At 36.3% G+C, this 20980-nt stretch overlaps 1 protein-coding gene across 17 annotated transcripts in view; it reads left to right on the top strand.

Moving 5' to 3' along the window:
- The window catches only part of LOC108596117 (PDZ and LIM domain protein Zasp), a 59720-nt gene that overhangs the window by 13733 nt on the left and 25007 nt on the right, over positions 1–20980 (top strand). For all 17 annotated transcript variants that reach the window (XM_033295048.1, XM_017981560.2, XM_017981555.1 and 14 more), the window contains exon 2: positions 492–661. In XM_033295048.1, the coding sequence (XP_033150939.1) occupies positions 551–661 (111 nt within the window). In that variant the 5' untranslated portion in view covers positions 492–550. The remainder of the gene's footprint in view (positions 1–491; positions 662–20980) is intronic.

The following is a 20980-nucleotide window of genomic DNA, read 5'->3' on the forward strand; positions in this document are numbered from 1 at the left end:
AGCGAGTTGCAGCTGCCGCAGAGATCAAGGCAACAGCCCAGATAGCAGCAGCACCGACACGGACCCAGACACAGAGACGGCGACGGACAGAGCCACAGACGTAGCAGTAGACAGAGGCAACTGCTGGCAGGGAATAGGTTTAGAAATAGGGAATAACGCTTGAATAGCAGTCGCTCGCTCGCTTGCTGTGCTGTCAGGATTAGCATGTGTGTGTGTGTATGTGTGTGTGTGTGAATGTGTGTGCAATGTCTGAATAATGTCTTTATTAGCAGCTCTCCGTTGGGAGTTTTGTTGGCATGTTGGCATTTCAGGCAACAACTTATTCTATTTGTTTTTGTTTTTTGTTTTTGCTTTTGTTTTGTTGTGGTACAATTTATATTCATTAATTAGTCGGCTACGTGATATCAAGTATACGTCGACGTCTGCAACTTTTATTATTTGTTGCCGTTTTATTTATTTACATATTGTTTTGTATTTTGCTCTACTTGCAGTTCAGCCCTATTACTATATATATATATATCTCCCCCCCTCGGTCTTTGTGCAATAGAAAATGGCCCAACCACAAATGCTGCAAGTCAAATTGTCACGTTTTGATGCCCAACCCTGGGGCTTTCGCCTGCAGGGCGGTGTGGACTTTGCTCAGCCGCTGTTAGTGCAAAAGGTAAGTGACACGCCCACTTAAACTCTACTACATAAAACAAATTCAATTAAGCGAACGTACAACTTAATTTTAATTGATTACTAACTGCAAATGGTATCATGGGAATTTTGCGTTGGCAGCAGCAAAACATTTTAAAACATTTAGTTGGTCAGTTAATTTATTTATGCATTTCAAGCAGATTTCATTTATCATACATATTTGTTAAAAATAAATTTTTTGTTAGCTTTATTTTGGTTTATTTGCGCGCAACTTTTGCGCACGTTACCCAGCAAAAAATCAAATCAAATCATTCGCTTGGCATTTCAAACAGAATGATTTTGTTTTTGCTCACTGTTGCTAACAATTTAATATTTTATGTATATACACAACTGTATATACATATTTGCATATATCTATTAGTTCTTTTGGCATTTCAAGTAAATTGTTAAACATATACAACAATTTTTTGTTGCTTAACATAGACCGCGAATTTTTGGGATACAAATAGATAAATTTCTTTTTTTTTTGTACAGTTTGCGATAGAAAGACAAATTGTGCACTCATTTTTACAGCTTCATATAGCGCACAACATTTGTAAATATTTTGCTGACCAAAATAGTTTTGTTTTTAGTGCTTAAAGTGGGATTTATTTGTCATATAGAGCATATTAAATTTTGTAGCTGCATTAATTTTCACGAGTTTTAAACAATTGCGGTTTGCTATAAGCCACACTAGTTAGCCAACCACAAAAGTGAGCAAGAGCTTTGACAATAAGCAAAACCACTAAAGTGTTAGCGAGTACTTCGAGCTGAATAGTCACTCGTTGCATAATAAGTGGAGCTTAAAAAACGAGTATTAAATAGAATGGAATGTAATTGAAATGTAATAACTAAATGCTGAATATTAATTAATTAGCAAAAGAGACTCGTTGCATAATAAGAATACTCGTTAACGTTTAACTAACGAGTAGTATGCATATAAATTAAAAACTTTTATTAAACGTTACAAGTTGAAAGCAATAAGCACATATAAGTAATCTATATAAATCGTTCGTTACTTAAACAACGAATAACAACACTCGCTATATTGATTTTATAGCTGCAAAAGCGAATGAGCAATTCAATTGGTATACTAAAGGATAGCAGAACTACAAATGAAATGTCATAATTTAAAAAAAATATAAGCATTTGCTACACTCCATAAATCATTCGTTACTTAAATAACTATTAAGCACTCGTTGTATTACTGCAATAGCGAATGACCAATTCAATTGGTATACTAAAGGAAAACAAGAAATGAAATGTCATAATTTTAAAAAAATAAGCATTTGCAATTTTCTATAAATCATTCGTTACTTTAAGAACTATTAAGCACTCGTTATATTGATATTTTTAGCTGTAATAGCGAATGACTAATTCAATTGGTACTAGAACTTCAATGAAACGTTACAAGTTTAATAAATAAACATTCGATATACTCCAGAAATTAATCATTACTTAAACAACAATTTAGCAGTCGTCACATTACTTTTTTTTAGCTGCAATGACTTAACAATTGAAAAACAAATTCAATTGAGTTGTCATAAATTTAACAAACATTAATGTTCTATATACCAAACTCGTTAGCAAGCAATTTGTGTTTCAAATAAACTCATGCCATGCTTACGCCTGTTTGAGCTTCAAGAGTTTTTACTTTGACTGCATGATTCGCTTTCTACTTAGGCAACTCACTCATGCATTGGCACTCAAGTGGCTTGGCATGAATCATTTGGCTCTGACATTGACCTTACACTGATAACAATGTTGCAATATAAAAATAAGTGAGTGTTGCCTTATGAATCAGCGCAAGTGTTTGTTGTGCTTATCAACAAACATTTCAATTGATTGCATTAAACAGCGAGCGCATTATTTATATATTTTTGCTTAAATATTTATGCGTACTCGATGCTGTCTCTGTGGCAGCCACAACAAAGCGCCAGCAAATGTGTAAATATTTTATTATGCCACGGGAATTTATTTCGTTGACATTTTCAAATGCTCTAGCAACAACAACAATGTTTACAAATGAGTACAGCTGCTAATGGCGTAAGCGGCCCAGAGTGTTGCCCCATTGGCTCTAAAACAAATGCGCAATTTCTATTTGCACAGCCGCTCGCTGAACATTTAATTTATGTTTATTTGTATAAATGTCAATGCTTTGTGCTCAGCGCTTCTTATGCAATTTCTATAAATTTGAGCGTCAAATTTTTCATGTGAAGTGGGTGCGCATATTTAATTGCACTTTAAATCAATTAATTGGCTGTACTATCAATAGATTTATGCTACGTATGTGTGTGTGTGTGTGTGTGTTGCAGTCAGCTGCCAATTAGTGGACATGAAACAATGACAATGCATGTTGACGTCAATTAGGCGCCATAAACTTGTTAACTTTTGCTAACAAACAAAATGTTTGGTAAAAGTGCAACATGCAGCAACAACAAATGTAGTGGCTGCCACAAATTCCCACATAGCCAAAGCCATTAGCAGCAGTCACTAACGTTTATTTGGCCAATTTAGCAGCACAGTGTTGCAAAAGCAAAAATATAAAAAATATATAAGTGAGCCGTAACTAAAACTATGCTGGCAAGCAAATTTTAATTTATTTTTATAATTTTAATTTTTTTTATAGCTGCTGCCCCACTGTAAATTTTGTTGTAATTTATGCAAAAAATCACGTTGCATTCAAATGTGAAATATGGCGTTGATATTGAATTTATTTGTTGTCTAAATTGATAAAAACCAAAATACATGCAAAACAGATTTCAGCTTAATTCCCCATACGCACTGTGTGCCACACTTCAGCTCAGCTGGCTGTCAGTTTTGCACTTTATTTGTTTGTTTGTTAAGCTGAGCTCTGCCTGTTGGCTGTCTTAGCGCCTTGGCTTGCAATTGTCAGCTGCAGTGCGTGTGTTTTGGGTGGGTGGGTGGCTTTTTGAACACTTCAAGCTCAATTGAATTTAGTATGATTGTGGCACTTAAGCTGCTGCTGCTACTGCTGCTGCTGCTGCAGCAAGTGGCAAGCAGCTGAAACTTTCAACTATCAGCTGTCTTGTCTTGTCTGTAGTGCGAGCAAAGTAATGAGCCAGCGTTGCCAGGACTTGCAGCAGCTTGTAGCAATGACTGCTGCAGCAACGAGTGGCAAGCTAAGCACCTTGCCACTTGATGCCTTCGAGCCATGCCCAGGCAGACAGCTTGACAACAAATCAGCGTACACTAAGCTGCAATCAAGTCAAGTCTATTGTTTTAAGTGGCTAAAGACTTGAATTGCAGACAGAAATAATGAGAAATATTTCGATGAATAGATTTTTATTAAACACTTTGTTATTCATATAAAAAATGGATGGTAAATCTTCTAAATTTATATAATATATAAAATATATTAATTTAATTATCAATTTATTATTCTGTTGTGTCCATCTGTCTGTATAAGCAACATGAACTCAGTGGCTAGAGAAACTAAATTTGGCTTAGCTACTTTCGTTTCTGATTGCTTTTAATCAAAAAAATAAATTAAGCTGCTCTCTCAAAAGCAACGATTTGCGCTTTATTTTGTTTTCAAACGATATTCAAATCAATTTCAGCTCAATTGGCTATTCAACTTTGTTTAAACTCAGTTTAATGCGCTCTTGTTTTCTATATTTGATTAACTTGCTAAAAGCGAAAAATCTTTGGCTTATGCTTAATTAAATTTCAGCTATTTTTTAAAGCAACATCGCATTATTTCATTTTGTATTGCTTGGCTATATAAAAAATAAGCTACTCAGCTGCGCTTAAAACGGATTAATTTATGCTTTTCACTCGCTGCTTATAAAAGCGCCAAATGAAGTCCTTGTCTTGTTTATTCTCTTCGCTGTTTTTTTCGTATGTGGCGAGCTTAACGTGGCCACAGCCAGCCAGACAGACAGACAAACAGACACACACACACACACACACACACATATCGGCTACGTTTATATTTCATTATCAAGTGCCAGGGGTTGGCCAGGCATAAAAAACGTCGCATAAAGGATAAAGGCCAAAGGGCAAGCCAAAGCCGAAGCTGCTGCTGCTGCAAATAAAAGCGAAAGGCCGCGCTTGACTTCATCTGTACAAATAATGAAGGCAAACCAGAAAATAAGTAATACAAGAGCGTAAATTTGGTTTAGTACAAATTTGACTTGGCCTGGCTGAAAAACCCAAAAATTTCAACGGCTGAGCGCTCGTCTATTAGCCAACTTAGAGTCTAGACAGTGGGCGTGAAGCTGAGGTGGGGGCTAAAAGAGATTGCTAACAAGCTACTGGCGGCATCCAAGGCAACAGACAGAAGCGCATACATATGTGTATATCCCCCCACCAACCCCCCCCACCCAACAAACACATTTATTCATACAACTTTTGCATGCAAATCTGTTTTGCATGTTTTCAATTTTGAGCTGCTTTTGTTTCGTTTTTTTTGTTGTGTGTGTTGTTTGTTTTGTCGCCTCACCCAAACTCTTTAAATGCAGCTCTATTAATTATTTGCTCGTCTCTGCTATGAAAATTCATAATTTTCGCTCAGTTTTCTTTGTTGCTTTGTGTAATTGAAGCTGCGTTCAAAAGCGGACTCTGTGCTCTGCGGTTGTTAAGGGCAACAACAATTGTCAATTTGATTGAATCAGCGTTCGCTTTGGATCGACCACAGGTGCAATCGCCACATGTCGTCTGTCGCTTATGACGTCATAAGTCACTTTGCTTACAGTTTGCGGTTTGCCTCAATTTAGTTGCATGCAGCATTTTATTAATTGCATAACAACAATTACAACAATTTAAACAATCCGAGAACATGACACCCCATTGTAGCAATCAATTGTGCAGCAGCTTAGGTTGACCACACACACACACACACACACACATACTCAAACAGGCAAATTGCATTTTACGCAGTTTAGTGTCAAAGTTTACATTGCTGCTGCAGAGAAAATTTCTCTGTTGTGGTTTTTTTGGTTAACTTGACAAATGCCAAGTGCAATGCTTAGCCAAGGGCTAGACAATGCGCTTTGGAGTGACCACAGAATTGTGCTCTTGACAGGGCAAAGCAAATGACCCATCAAAGTTAAAAACTCATTAAAGTGAGCGACAAAAACAGTCAAACAAAAAATAGATACAAAAATATATAAATCAAAATATGCAAATAAGCGAAAAGTGTAGCTAGAAAAAGTATACAAAATTAAAAAAATAAAGTTTTAAATTTAATTATGAATTTAAATGAAATAAAAATTCTTTAAGATTTTTATTTTGTTATTTATATTGATTTATATAGTTTAACATGAACTTATAAAAATATTAAAATTAAATTAAATCTTGTAATGGCAATTAAACATTTAATTATGAATTTAAGTTAATTAAAAATTATATTTTGTTGTTTATATTGCTTAATATAGTTTAATATGAAATTAAAAAAGGGTATAGACGTAATAATTCAAAAGAAAAAAATCTTTAGTTTAAATTTGGTTAGGCCTATCCAAATTGGGAACAACTAAAGGCCATTTGGCCCATTGTAATGCCTGCATTAATGCTGCTGGAGTAGTGAAGGGTTAGAGCAGTTTGGGGAGTTAGTTAGAGTGAGTTGGCTATGCTTTGTCTCTGGCTTCTGTGGTTGAATTCTGATTTCCCAATCAGTCAGAGAGAGAAAACTTAAATCAAAATTGAAATCAGCAACTGAAACTTGTTGCATGTAATGCCAAAATACTAAATTACCTACAAAGCTTGGCTGATTCAATTGATTCAATCGAGCTACGAGTTGTCATGGCTTTTAATTAATTTTGAAATTTCCACGAACTTAAACTCAACTATGCCTCAAGTCTTTTGACTTTTTGCTTAAAGCCTTAAAGTCTTTAAGCTGTTGCGCTTTAAGCGTTTTGTATCCAGGTGATAATTTCAATGTCTGTGTGTGTGGGGGGAGGGACACCAGGTTGACTTCCTGTGATTCATCATTGAGGCAGCTTCGTTGTCAGCGGCCAGTCACACAACTGCGTAATTGATAAAGTTAAGGCAAGCACACTTCACTCTTTTCTCTCTCTCTCTCTCTCTCTCTCTCTATAAAAAAAGGATAAGCTGGTCAGTCGAGAGTCTACGCTTTGGACATTGATTAAGTGTCTGCAATGCGTTTGATTGATTATCAATTTTTACCGTTTGCCGTTGCTGCTGCGGCATGCGCTTTAAGCTCGAATTCAATGCCAACTGCATTGCAATATAAATGTGTGTGTGAGTGTCTGTGTCTCTGTGTGTGTTGAAAATTGATTCAGCAAAATTTCATCAGCTGGCAGCGGCCAGGCCATAAACGTGGCTTGGTTTCCGCTTCCGCAGACAGCAAGTTAAAGCCAGCAGCCAACTGTGGCCAAGTAAAGCGAGTGGAGGGGGAATGAACTGAGTTACTCACATCCGTTGTGGACATGCATTCAAATAGAGATGATGTCAGTGTATTTGCTTGGGCTATGTGCATAAACTTATGATTGATTTAGTTTAACTGAATAATTGCTTAAAATAAAGCAGAGAATTCAAGAGAAATATAGAAAAATTCAAAGACTAAATTTACTTAAAGTATTTAAAAACTTGTGTATGAAATTATTTATTAATATATAAAATTTAAATTACAAAATTATTTAAGCTCATTTAATGCTTAAATTATTTTATTTATTGCTAAATTGTTGCATATAATTTAATATGATTTACGTTTGATATAAAAATAGTTTTCAAATTTATTTATTTATTTATTTATTTATAAAGAGCTTACAAATAATTAAAATTATGAGCTAGCAATGATGTTGAGCAAAAATTTATTTATCTAATAATATATATTTATTTATTTATCGAATTGTGTATAAATTATATTTGATAAAATTAAATTGTATTGTTTGATTTAATTTTTATAGTTTCAATACTTTTATAGCCAAAAATTAACACAACATCATGTACAAAATTAAATATTTTGTATATTTATAAAGTTCAGAATATACTTTCCAGCTTAGCTATAACTATTCACCTAATTTGTTATCAACTGAACTGAATTTGTGGCTTAGCATTGAGTTTAGCTCATCGCTGAATTTGTAGAAAATTCTAATCGGCTGGCCAAAGTCAAAAGATGTGAAAAGGAGAAACACAAGTCGAGGCTTGTGACTCGTATCGAAAATTCGCTTGCACTTCATTGCACAATTGCCGGCGGTGCCCACAGAGTCTCTCGCTCAATGCCAGAGCTGGAGCACGTCTTATTTAGATTTATCCAGTTGCTACGCTTCACTGGAGTTGTCGATGTGTGTGTGTGCGTGTGTGTGTGTGTGTGCTGGTATCTCTTTAATACGTTATTGAATATTTTGTGGCCTGGGCCGGAAATTGTACTAATGTCTCTTGGCTATATCTATGTCTATATCTGTAGAGCAAACCGAGGCATGTGTATCCATGTTCAGCCACACGAGGGCACATGCAAAAGTCACATAAATTTGTTGTTGCTGTAGCTCGCTTTCGTCTAATCCTTATACGTTGCGCATATTTTTCTCAATTGTAGCTGCTCGAAGGAGCAGCATCCTGGCTGCTTTCCTTTCCTTTCCTTTACGCTATCTGCCGCCGTTTGTTGTGCTTGCATTTAAGTTGCATGTCAGTGCACATAAATCCCTCAGTGGCAAAGCGCTTGCTTCACTGCACCCAAAATACACACACACACACACACGCGCGCTTCATGTGGCACTCAGCTGCATACGCTTGAGTTACGAGCGCTGATATCGCACAGAATTATTGGCCAACTCAAGCTGCAAGCTGCTGCCACTGGCGCTGCAACTTGCCGCATTATGTGTGCCCATAAATATTTATAAGTTTTCTAAGCGTAAAAAGTGCAAACGTTTTGTTAGCATTAAAACGCTTAAGTTTGGCTTTCCACCAAGGCCAAGCGCCAGTTACATTAGTCAGCTAATGGTCACTGAATCCAAAGATGTTGCCACATGTTGCTACCTGCGTTGCATTGATGATTCAGCTGCGTTGCCTTGCTCTACCTGGCAAGCTAATTGTTTTAATGATATTCGATTGACACACATTCAAATGATGAGTCATGCGTAGAGCAAATGCCAAAGACATGAATGGTTCAGCTATATAAATTGATTGAATTCAATTAGCTATGTATATAAAAAAGTGTTAATAAATTTGAGAAAATTGAATCATAAACTTTTATTTACAATTTTTATTAAGTATCAGCACAAGTTTTTAAAGAATCTAAAGAATTTTGCAGCTTATTTCATTCATTGCTGTTAAGTTAGTACATTTCATTACATTAAATTCATTGAATTCTTTCAATGTTAATTCAATTTAAATTCACTCACTTGCAAGCACATTAATGTTAAAACAACTGTTGTTGACAAATATTAGTAAATTTCAATGGAATGTTTTATATCAATAGCAAGCTACAAAGGCTAATTAAATTTCCGTAGCAGCCATTACAACTAATTAAATTGTTATTTATTATTTTTTATATTATTTGCCAGCAGCTAATATTTTTAAATTAGCAACAACAATTTCAAAAATTCGCACAAATCATACGCTGCGTATTTAACTTTTAGTTGTTAACAAATGTGCACACAATTACAATTGTTTGTTGCTCTTTCTTTATGCACATCACACTTAAGCGCTGATTTAATTGTTGCTTTGTGGATAGCACTGGCGTAGAAAAGGGCGAGCTAAGCTGCCGGCTGTGGTGGCTAAACTAAAGCGGAAACGGAAATTGTGCGCACGCTTATCTAAATGTGTGTAGTGTCTGTCTGTCTGGCTGTCTGTGTGTGTCTATGTGTGTGTGCTCAAAGGATATTTGCAGCGAAAATTGCGTGCTGCGGCGTAATCGAAATAAATTATGAGCCCAACTTACGTTGTGTTTGATAGCAAACTAACAGGACGCCGCACACACCCACATGCTTTATATACGTGTTGGTATGCGTGGCTGTGTATGTGTGTGTGTGTTTGCGTATGCTGCATTATGTGTATATCCGGCTTTGAGCCAGTTGGCCGGATGGGCAAGAGCTTTTAGTGGCCTTAACGTGTGCTTGACCCTGAGCTGTTGAAGTTCCTTTAAGCTAAGCAACAAACTTAACAGCTGTTTGCTTGTTCCTTTCGTTACGTTTCTTTCCTACTTTCTTTGTTTGTTTGTTTGCCATATGGCGGCTAGATAAAGTTTTTTGGATAAAGCGACAAATTAGTTTGTCACACAATTAGCTAACAATTGTTAATGGGGGCAGTGATTGCTGCAATTGTTGAATAAAAAAGATAAAGATATTCCAAAAAAAAATACAAAATTAAATGTTTAAAATATTTTACTAATTATGCATATTAAACATACAAAAATATATAAAAATTTTGCACATTTATTAGACAATTGTTGCATATTTAACACATAAAATAATTTTTTATTTATTATAAAATTATGCGTTTATTCAAAAATTGAAAGTTTAAACGATACAAATTATTTGCATTTTTTATATGAATTTTTTAACATTTTTTAGGATTTTACTATTTTGAATCATATTTAAACTTATTTTTGAGCAATATATTTAAATTGATTGGTTAAACGAAAATAATTATCTTAATTTTCTATATGAATTTTTCAACATTTTTTAGGATTTTACAATTTTCTATGAATTTATAAAAGTTGTAAATCATATTTAAACTTATTTTAGAACAATATGTAATATATTTTAAGCAGCTTGTATTTAAATTGCTTTAGTTTCATTTTGTAGTTTCATTGAATTCTTAAATATTTAAATTGATTTTTTGTTATAAAAATGATGCATCAAAGTTAAGTTTTATATTGCCGCCGAGTCAATAAAATGTGCGTTGGCCCAACATATGCGCCATATATCATCATCATTATTATCATGCACATTATTTTATTTGTATTTTATTTTATTTCTCGCTCGCATTTTTTTATGACATTTTTTTGTTTATTCGGGCCAGTGGGCACGTATTAGTTATAACGATATGTCATTGATTCTCGGTTAACGTAGATAGACGGCAGACAGACATGTCCGCCTCCCCTGATAATCATTATGCCTGCCTTCGTTTTCAGTCCTGCTTAGTCCTTGGGAAGCGCCTTTGGGCCATGATATATTATGGTCTGTCGCGTTGTCTTGTTTATTTGCGTTATTTAGCTTTTAGCTTCGACTGCTTACAATTTCTCTTATTTTTTTTTTATTGTTATGACGCATATTTTGCTTGGAACGGAAATTGAGACATTTTCTTTCGTTTCTTTTTTATTTTTGTGATTTATTGTATTTTGCTGCGTTGGCGTTGGCGTCGGCATTGCAAATTGATTGAATATTTAGCCAAAATGTCTTTTGGCCAAATTGTTTGCATTTAGAGCATCAAATTTTTACTATAACCCAAACCACAGTCAATTTTGTTAATCAACACGAACGACTTAATCCAAATTGAATGAGCTCCAAACGCCAAAGCGGATCAGCAGTGTTGTAAAATGTGAGTGTGGATAAATATATAAAAAACGGGAATGGGGCAAAAAAAATTTACACATTTTTCGCATTTTTGGCAACGCAGAGCAACAAGCCAAATCGGCTCAAGGCTCGTGTGCTCAGGTGAAGAGCGTAAATTGAAAAAACGCAGCAGCAGCAGCTGCCAGGGCCATAATAAAGCCTAAGCCTACCAAAAAAAGAAAAAATATGGAAAAAAAACGAACGATACGAAAAGTGGAAAAACCAGTGCGAGTGAGTCAATTGAGACTATCGAACGCGCACATGAGTGTGGGTTGGGGTGGGGTGGGGGGAGTACAGCTCAGCCACGCTTGAGGTGATAATGTAATAAGCACTTTTTATGACCCAACAGGATTTAGACCTAAAAATTCCACACACACACACACAACGCACACTGAGGCTCAAAACTCGTAGCCTGCGATTCATTGTTAGCGCAGTTTGGTTTGTCTGGTTCTGGCTCTGGCTCTGTGAGGAGAAGCAGAATTTTGAGTGCGAGCTAAGTCCCTAACAAATTCCAAATCTGCTCGTTTGCTTTTGTTCTGCTCTGCTCTGTTTTTTTTTTTTTTTGGGGATTTAGCCCTGCAGTTGTTAAAGCCCACTGAGCATATTGTTGCTGACCATGGCCGAGCTGAACAATGGCATTGGCTAATTGGTAGCTTCAGTTAGTTCTGCGCATACGTTTGACTTGATGAACTTTTGCACTCAAAATTACCTTTTGCCATGTTATTGAACATAAAAAGTGGAAGCGTCGCCTTGAGTGCGCGCATTAAATTGAAAAATGTCAACGAACAAAATCACAGCACGAACAATGCAACAACAGCAACAAAGATTGAAAGCATAGAAGGTAAAAAGTACAGGCAAACAATAGCACAGGTAGTCAGTTTGTCTGTGTGTGTGTGTGTGTGTGCATGGCCACCGCCCACGTATTTTCCCTCGAGTTGCAGTTGCACTGTTTGAGTTGCATTGACAATCGACAAATGAGGAAAGATAATGCACAACATTAATCTTGCTACCAGCAATTTGTCAGCCCAGCTAGCAAAGTTAGCCGTACACTGAAGAGTGCATAAGGAAGGGGGTGGTGGAAGTGGTGGGCGGGGGTTAACAAGTACAACGAGTTGCAGTTAGGTTGCTGCCAAATGCAGTTCAAATATTGTGGCTAGCAATTGGTAACACAGATGGGTTCGCTGTTTTCTTGAGTGCACTTGAAAAAATCAAGAGTTAGTTTGATAGCTTAAGAGAATTGATTGATTTATTAACAATTTCCTTTATTTTTGTTACAAACTATTAAAGAGAAAGATTTAATTTTAATATGCGGCATAAATTTCATTTTTTTATTATTTTACAATTTTTTAAATATTTTCAGTTGTGCATTATTTTATTGATTTATTATTTAATAGAATTTTATTAGCTACAATTTCTTTTATTTGTGTTACAAATGATTAAAGCAGAAGATTTAATTTTAATATTTTTTTCTTAGCAAACAATTAACAATTAAATAAACAGCAAACAAAAATAATACGCAATGAATTTAATTTTTCTTTATTATTTTACCATATTTTATAAGTTTGTTGTTGTTAAATTTTTGCTGCTTTCTTATTACTTCAAAGCTACAAATTTAAATAAATGAATAAACTTAGATTAAATAAATACAACATTTTGTATCTAACCTTAGCTTTTTTTTATATTTTTTTGAAAATGTTTTGTTGTAAAATTGTTGTTGCTTACTCATTAGTTGAGAGCTACAAATATAAAAAAAAATGAATAAATTTAGATTAAATAAATATATATATATTATTTATTACAATCTATTCAGCTATGTATTTTTCTTTGTTCCTTAAGCTATTTTATTTTATTATATATATTTATTTAAGCTTTTACATGTCACTCTATTTAATTTCGAATTGTTGTGCTCTTATTTTTGTCAGTGTACACTTGAGTTGCTGTCGCTCTGTTGCTGCCGCTGCTCTGTTTCGCTTTCTCTGTCGCTCGTTGGCTAAACGCTGCTTTCATCAATTAATTTACAATTTGCCAGCCATGCCACGTCCATGGCAAAAACGAATCCATTCATTGATGGTCAGCGCGTGGGCTTGGCATACTTTTATTTATTTTTCTTTCTTACTTTGCTCTCGCTCTCGCTCTTCCTTTCTACTGCCCCAGTAATGGACGCTGCTGGCCTTGCAGCGCGTCCTGCAGCCTGCAACCAACCACATATAAATATCACTCTCTACCCCCCTCCCACCCACTCACCCTTTGGGTGTAGCTGTCGTAAATTGCATTGGTTGCCAACTTGTTGAAAGGCTGCAGCTGAAGAAATAAGCGCTGAGTATGCGAGTGTGCGAACTTAAATGCTTTTCAGTGTTTTTCGCTCGATGCGTTGCTGAATGCGAAATGGGGCAAGCGAGTCGAGTCGAGTGGAGCCATAGGAGTCAACGTTTAATGCTCACAATTTAGCTTTTAATTAGATCGGCAAATTTGTTTTCGAAACCATTTTATGTTGCTGCTGCTGCCCCCTATACTTGCAATGTTGCCACTTGTTTGCAGCACCCCCCTCGAAGCAGCTGCTTGCTTTTTATTTTATTTCTCAACTTGTGTCCCTGGCTGGCCTTAGAGTGCTTACGGTTTTTCATTTTAATTGTTTTGTGCGGCAAGCAAAGTGTTTTCTTTTCTTTTTTGTTTGCGTTTTCCCTCGATTTTTCTCTCAGAGTACCGCGCTGATTTATTTAGTTCTATTTGCCATTTTTATTTTTACCCAACCCCCCCAATCCCTTTGCACCCTAAGCGGCGCCAACTGTCTCGCTCACTCTCGCACGGTCTGTTGCACAGCTGCCGTGCTCTAGTTTTCTATTTTTGCCGCTACGCCGTAATGGCAACCTTAATCACGTAATGATTTTGAGTGAATTGAGCGGCGCGGGTGTCCATTTCTTAACCACCAGCTGTTGTTGTTGTCTCTGTATGCGTGTGTGTCTGTGTGTGTGTGTTCGGTATTTTGCAATTGGCACAAATCTCGCACTCAACTACTAATGGCTTAATGTTGTGGCGCTAATTGAAATTGAAATTGCACTTTACTTTTGGCTTGAATTTTTAATTGAAAAGGTGTCGTCGGTTTTCCAAATGGAATTGACTGAAATGTGTGTGTGCCACATTAAGATAAATGACGCTATAGTTATTTTATATATAGCTTAAGCCAGACAGGTCACTCTTAATTAAGGATTTGGAGAACACTATACTGCACTTAGCTCTATAAATATTTATTATTTTAATTTATTATTGTAATTCAAATTTACTATATGTATATCCTGCTTAGGGCTTTAGTTGATAAATGATAATCTAAAATATTTTTAAGCTCTCATTGAAGTTTCTTTATTGGCAACAGATCAGTGGAAAATCTAAACACAACTTTCTATATTAAATATTTAATACTCTTCATCAATATATTAATATTTCTTTTATTATTTTTCTTTTAATTATATAAATAATATATTACAATATTTTTAAGCTCTCATTGAAGTTTCTATATCAGTGAAAAGTCTAAACACAACATAAGTTTTTTAATATTTAAAACTATTAAGCAAAATAATAATTTAGCCTGAAGGCCTTTGTACCATTGAATTAAATTCGAGGCTACAATTAAAATAAAAAAATAATTTTTCTTTTATTAATATTTTTGAATATAATTATTTTAATTTAAAAACATTACTTTAGTATTAATATACCCCTATTTTTTTTTTTACAATTCTTAAATCCAATGCAAAACTTTCTAAGTTAATTATTAAAAAATCATTGATTAATTTTTCTTTTTTTATATTAATATACAGTTCTTATGCAGCAGTCGTCGTAAGTTAGAAATTTTATTTCATTTACTGCTATTGTTATGAAAATGCCATAAAATCTCAAACACAAAATGCAGACCTTGAATTTTTAAAGAATGTTGATGGATTTGGGGGCCCACAGCTAGAGCAATCAATTTTTTTTTGTCTTTTTGTTGTTGCTCAAAGTGAAATAAAGTTTATTAGATGTGCCGCATTGTGTTGCAACGAGTGCTGCTTTTGAGTCGAGTCAGCAGTGTCAGCGACATTGTTGCAAGCGGTTGGCTTTGTCTTTCCACGTCAAGTCTCTGGAGAGATGCAGAGAGAGACAATTGCAGCTGACAATGGGCAAAGCAAAAGCAAAAGCGTCCGCCTGCTGGGCCACCAGAAATGATAACGAGGCCAAGTTGGTTTGGTTTGGTGTCGTCTGCCACTGCTTAGAATTCGCCACACGCATGCACTGCCGAAATCCTAATTGCATTTGTCTGATTGCAGCTGCTGGATAAATGCAATTGATGCAGCATTGAAGAGAGCGAGGCCTACAAATGGACTGAGCAACGTTTGTTGCTGTTGCTGCTGCTGCTGATTCATTAAAATTAAGAGCGGGGGTGTGGCTATTGGCTTATGACAGCGAACATGTAAATGCCATTTACAGTTCCTGTTCTCAGTCGCTCAGTCGCTCAGTCGCTCAGCTGTTGTTGTTGCTGTTGCTGTTGCTGCCATTGTCTTGTCAGCAAAGGTTTTGCCTGCTCGTCTTTAGCCCCAATTGAAATTCCATTTAATGTAATTTGAGTGCCATCATTCATCCCAATGCTGCTGTCGCTCTGTCTGTCTCAGAGATAAGCGCAGCGACGACGACGACGACTGTGGGACTGAGATTGCGTTTACACGATTTCATGGGCTGTCAGAATTTCGTTTACACGCCGCGCGCCGTGTCTGATTGATGGATTTTTATATTTTGTTGGCCTGTCTGGGCTGAACTTGCTTCAGTTGCTCCTCGGCATAAAGAAACATAGCGCACATTAATTATGTTGCACTGCACTAAATAAAAGCAGCGAAGCGAGTTTGAGTGTTGCTCTGCACTTTTCCTGTGGAGATTTCATTTTGCAGCTGACCCAATTGGGCCACTGACAAAGCAAACAAATGCAGACATTAGTTGCTACCAATGTGTGTAAACGTGTTGCACGTAGCACGTTGCGGGGTTTGCAACATTGCAACACGTAGCAAGCAACTGCGTCGAACGGATCTATGCGGGGTTTTTTCTATTTTATTATTGCAACATGTGCCGCAGCAACTCGATTCGACGCTCATTTCCACGCAAATGTAAACACACATGTTTGTCTGTCTGTGTGAAAACCAGCGCAGCAGCTCTAGAAATTTCCCCAGCTCTAATTGCAACAAATTTCCCACACACACACACACACACACATGTGCATTATTTTTAAAGCCTTTAATGTTTGCTTAATTTTCTTTTGATTTGCTTCATTAGCAACGCAGTCAGCTCGGGGCAATATAAAAATTAAAATTTATGCATGCTTTTGACACTAAGGGGGGGAGCGGGGTGAAGCGCTCTAAACCGCTAGCACACTAATTAAAAACGCTGACGGTCAACCCCGGCGACGTCAATAACGTGTGACGAGCGAGTTTGAAAGGTTAACTGGGCTTGGATTGGGTTGGGGGGTGCACAACCTTTCGAGCCCAGCGAATCGACCTTGTCCGCGTGTTTGGCCCCCTCAACGCACATTGATGAGTTTGTTAATGGAAAAAAATCTCAACATCCTTTCAAAGCACTAACACACACATAGACACACACACACACACACACACAAACAATGGCGCGTAATTTTACGAAATTTACATTCCTTAATTAATCTTGTTTGCGTTGCGGCAGTTGCCTGTTGTTGTTGACTTACTCACTCCCCTCCGCCCACCCCACACTCTAGCTCTCTCTCTATATTCGTGTGTTTGATATTTACAGCCTGTTGGCTGTGTTACCCGCTGGGGAGCGCCACAGCCTTTGCCCTACGCTAATGACTTTCCACGGCGCTGAAACACTTTTCGCTTCAGTTCTCGCTTCGCTGTCACTTAAGCGCGCATCCTTGTGTCTTGTGTCTTATTAACCCATATCCTGCTGCTGGTATCCTGTATACCGGTGTCGTCTTGCCATTTGCCTAATGAACCCTTCTCTAGCAGTTGATGTTTGCTCCCCTTCCCCCTCATTCTCTATCTGCTGCTTTGTCTTAGTTTAATCAGCAAAATTTAATGCGCAGACATGTGACATTTATTGAAACTTTAGCTGCAATTGTGAACATGTCACAAAACTAATCACAACATGAACCCAATTTAATTATGCCAGCTCAGCTAAAGTAGTCAGCTTAAAGTAGTTAACAGTTGACAGCTAAAGTTACTTCGATTACATTTTATACACAATTATGCATAGCAAGTGGCTTAAGTGTAGACAAGCTGCAGAACTAAATAAATTAAATATGAATTTGAAACAATTTAACAAAAAACGACTTCAATTTAATTTCAATAATTGTTTGCCGAATTTATTGAAATATAAGCATAAGTCTATAAATTCGGCACAAAAATTTGTGAATTAAATTAAAGCAGCTGTAAAAATGAATTTAAATATAATTTTTATTACAACTTACGAACAAATTTAAATGCTAATTAATACAAATATACATTTCATAAAAATATTCAATTTTAAACAATTAAAATTGTTCAGCTTCGTGTATTTCCTAGAAAACTACAGCAAACATTGAAATATTTCTGTGTAATTTTATTAACAATTTATTGATTTTTTTTTATTATAAAATTCCAATTTATTCAGTTGTGTATTTTGCTGCTAAATTTGTTTGCGATGTGGCAACTTTACCTTATTATAATTGACTAAATTAAACTAAACTATACAAAAATAATAATACTATAATATAATGTGAGAATATTTATTGATAAACTTCAGAGCTAATGCAAAGATTTATATAATTTTAAGTTTATTTTACTTAGAAATAAATTTCAGCATTTTATGCAGCAGCTTTTGCAATACTTTTTGGCCATTTCTTTAAATTTTCTTTGCTAACAAAATGCTTTTTAAACAGACAATAAATACAATAATTAGTATTTAACATTTTCAGTTTAGTTTCAATATTCGAAATATTATATACAAATTTTGCAAAGAATTCGTAGCTATTTATATAGATTTTCTTTCATTATTTTATAGAATAAACTCAATAAATATATTTTTTATTATTGTTAAGCTAAGCGCATTTAAAATTCGTTCTATTTATGCGCTAAGCTAGCTGCAGTTTCATATTCAATGTATTTCCGCAACAACATTTTATCAGAAATGTTGGCCTGTCTGTCTGTCTGTCTGACTGACTGACTGGCAGCCCGATCTCAGTTTGCACACAGCCAACGCCTCAAGCAATTGTCATTTCTCAGCAACTGGCAATGCATAAATGAATGCCTCCCCACTCTGCCCCGCTCTCACCACCATTCACTCTCCACTTTTGCGGAAGGTGTTGTCCAGTGAAATATGAGCGCGCCACACATGCGCGGCTTGCTGACCAGAGAGCTGCTTGGCTGATAATGCAGCCAAGATAAATGGAGCTAGAGTTGCAGTGTGTGTGTGTGTGTCTGTGTGTGTGGCATAAGGTAGCAGCGCCCACGCTAGTGCATTAGATGCAGACAGACGCTGCCACATGCCGCTGCTGCTGGCTGCTGCCAGCTCCAATTCCATGGCTTTCATTCATTAGTCGCGGGCACAAATTTCATTGTGTAAAAAGTTTTTCCATTACTAGCTATGAATATGCAACATTTATATAAATTGCCACGTTTATTGCCAACCGTCTGTGCGTGTGCGTATACGTGTGTGTGTGTGCGTCTGTCATTTTACTCTCCCACCCAAAAAAAAAAAAGTTAAAAAAAATAAATAAATAAAAGCAACTCTCGCAACTTGTCCTGAACGCCCAGTGAGCGCTTTGTGCACGTTGATTGCAATCATAATTTATAAATGTTGCCGACAGTTTGCGTGCGCTCTCTGGCAGCGAATTTGTTGTTATTGTTGTTGTTGTTGCTGTTCCAGTGGCAATGTAAATGGCGCTAGAAACGGACTTTGTACGCCTGCTTGGGGCAGTTCGTGCTGGCTTCGCTTCTGCCAATTTGTTGAGCCCAATAAATAAATAATTTTTGTGACGCTGTTGAGTCATTCGACCAAAAAAATAAAAGCAAACTAACTTTAACTTGTTTGAAGTTGCATTTAAATTGGTTGAAAAGCAGGCGTGTCCATTTCAAATACACTTTGGCATATATGAAATGCAAGTGGGTGTCTTGAAGTTGAACACAACTTGCACTTCTTGATCTTGAGCTACAGATCGTTTTAACTTTTACAATTTTATTTCCTTCATAAGACCGAAAAAGCAAATAATATAATATATATATGTATGTATATATATGTCTATATATTCAACGCAATCAAAGCGTATCAAGTAGTTGGCTGCGTTCATTATTTCGCTTAAGCTCAAAGTATAAAAAACTTTGGAATTATTTAAACTTGAATTTTCCTTATACGCTTTAAACTATGGAAAGTGTATTAAAGAGCTGGCTGTATTCCTATTTCGCTCTTTGTGGCCTTAAATATATATTCAACTTAATCAAAGCGTATCAAGTAGTTAGCTGCGTTCCTTTTTCGCTTAAATCCTGCTTCGAAATTATTCAAACTTGAATTTTCCTTATACGCTTTAAACTTTGCAAAGTGTATTAAAAAGTTGGCTGGATTCTTAGTTCCCTCTCTGTGACTTCAATGGGATATATTCAAATATATACTCAACCTATTCAAAGCGTATCAAGTAGTTAGCTGCGTTTTTCGCTTAAGCTCGACGTATAAATAATTTCAGAATGATTCAAACTTAAATTTTCAATTTCAATTTCTTAATACAATTTGAATAGCTTAAAGCGTATAATTTAAACTATTCAAAGTGTATTAAAGAGTTGACTGCATTCTTGTTTCCCTCGCTGTGGCTACAATAAACTGTTTGGGGCTGCAGTTCATTTGGGGCTGCCCACAGCCCACAAGGAATTTAACAAGCATTGTATTTACTTTGGCGCATTAACGGACGCGCTGAATTTGATTGTTTCGCTTGCTTTTGTTTTGCTCGCGGCACTTTATAGAGCTCGAGATGAGCCAAACGAGTGGTCGGTCGAGTACTCGCTGCGTTCTTCATTTAGCAAGTTTTCTCTCTCGCTGCTGCTGCAACTGCAACTGACTGAAATTTGTAGCGCTGTTTTTGTTGCCCAGTTTTTGGTCAAGTACTGCGGCCCGCCATTCGTTGTGGCAGACTTTGACTTGATTTAGCGCTGGCTGTACACTGGGGCGTATGAGTGATGGCCATGCATATTCATACACATTGAGATTCATTGTATTTGCTGCCTGCATTTCCGCAGTAACTTGAAACTCTTGAGCGCGCGCGCTTCGTTTTCGTTTCGTTCTACTTACACATTTTGTATTTGCGTTTGCAACAATTCTCTATTTTTTTTATGGCACACTCACTGTCTGTCTGGGCACAACAATGCAGCAGAAACAAGTATGAGAGTGAGCGAAAAGATAAACAGAGCCCACCCTAGAGAGCGGGCAGTACGTAAACCAAATATTGTTGTAGCCTTTAAACTGATTTATTTTCAATTAAACAACTTCATAAGTTGGCCAACAACTTGGCAAGTTCAGGCCACACAGTGCTAATGCTAAAGGCTCTTTTTCTATCTCGCTCACACTTTATGCGCTCTATCTCGGCTAGGCCTGCCAAGTGTAGAATTTGCCTTTTGTTTTTGGCTTAATTTACGCCACAAATTCAATTTATTTTAGATACACCTAATCCACAAAAGCAAACTTGATTTATCAACATAAATAACTTGCATACAAGTAACGACGGTCTGTGTATGTGTCTGTGTGTGTGTGTATGTGTGTGCGTGTGTGGTTTATAGCTGTGCGTACGTATAACGTGCTCGAGTGCATAGTTT

Source organism: Drosophila busckii, chromosome 2R (assembly GCF_011750605.1).
Source record: "Drosophila busckii strain San Diego stock center, stock number 13000-0081.31 chromosome 2R, ASM1175060v1, whole genome shotgun sequence".
Classification (NCBI taxonomy): domain Eukaryota; kingdom Metazoa; phylum Arthropoda; class Insecta; order Diptera; family Drosophilidae; genus Drosophila; species Drosophila busckii.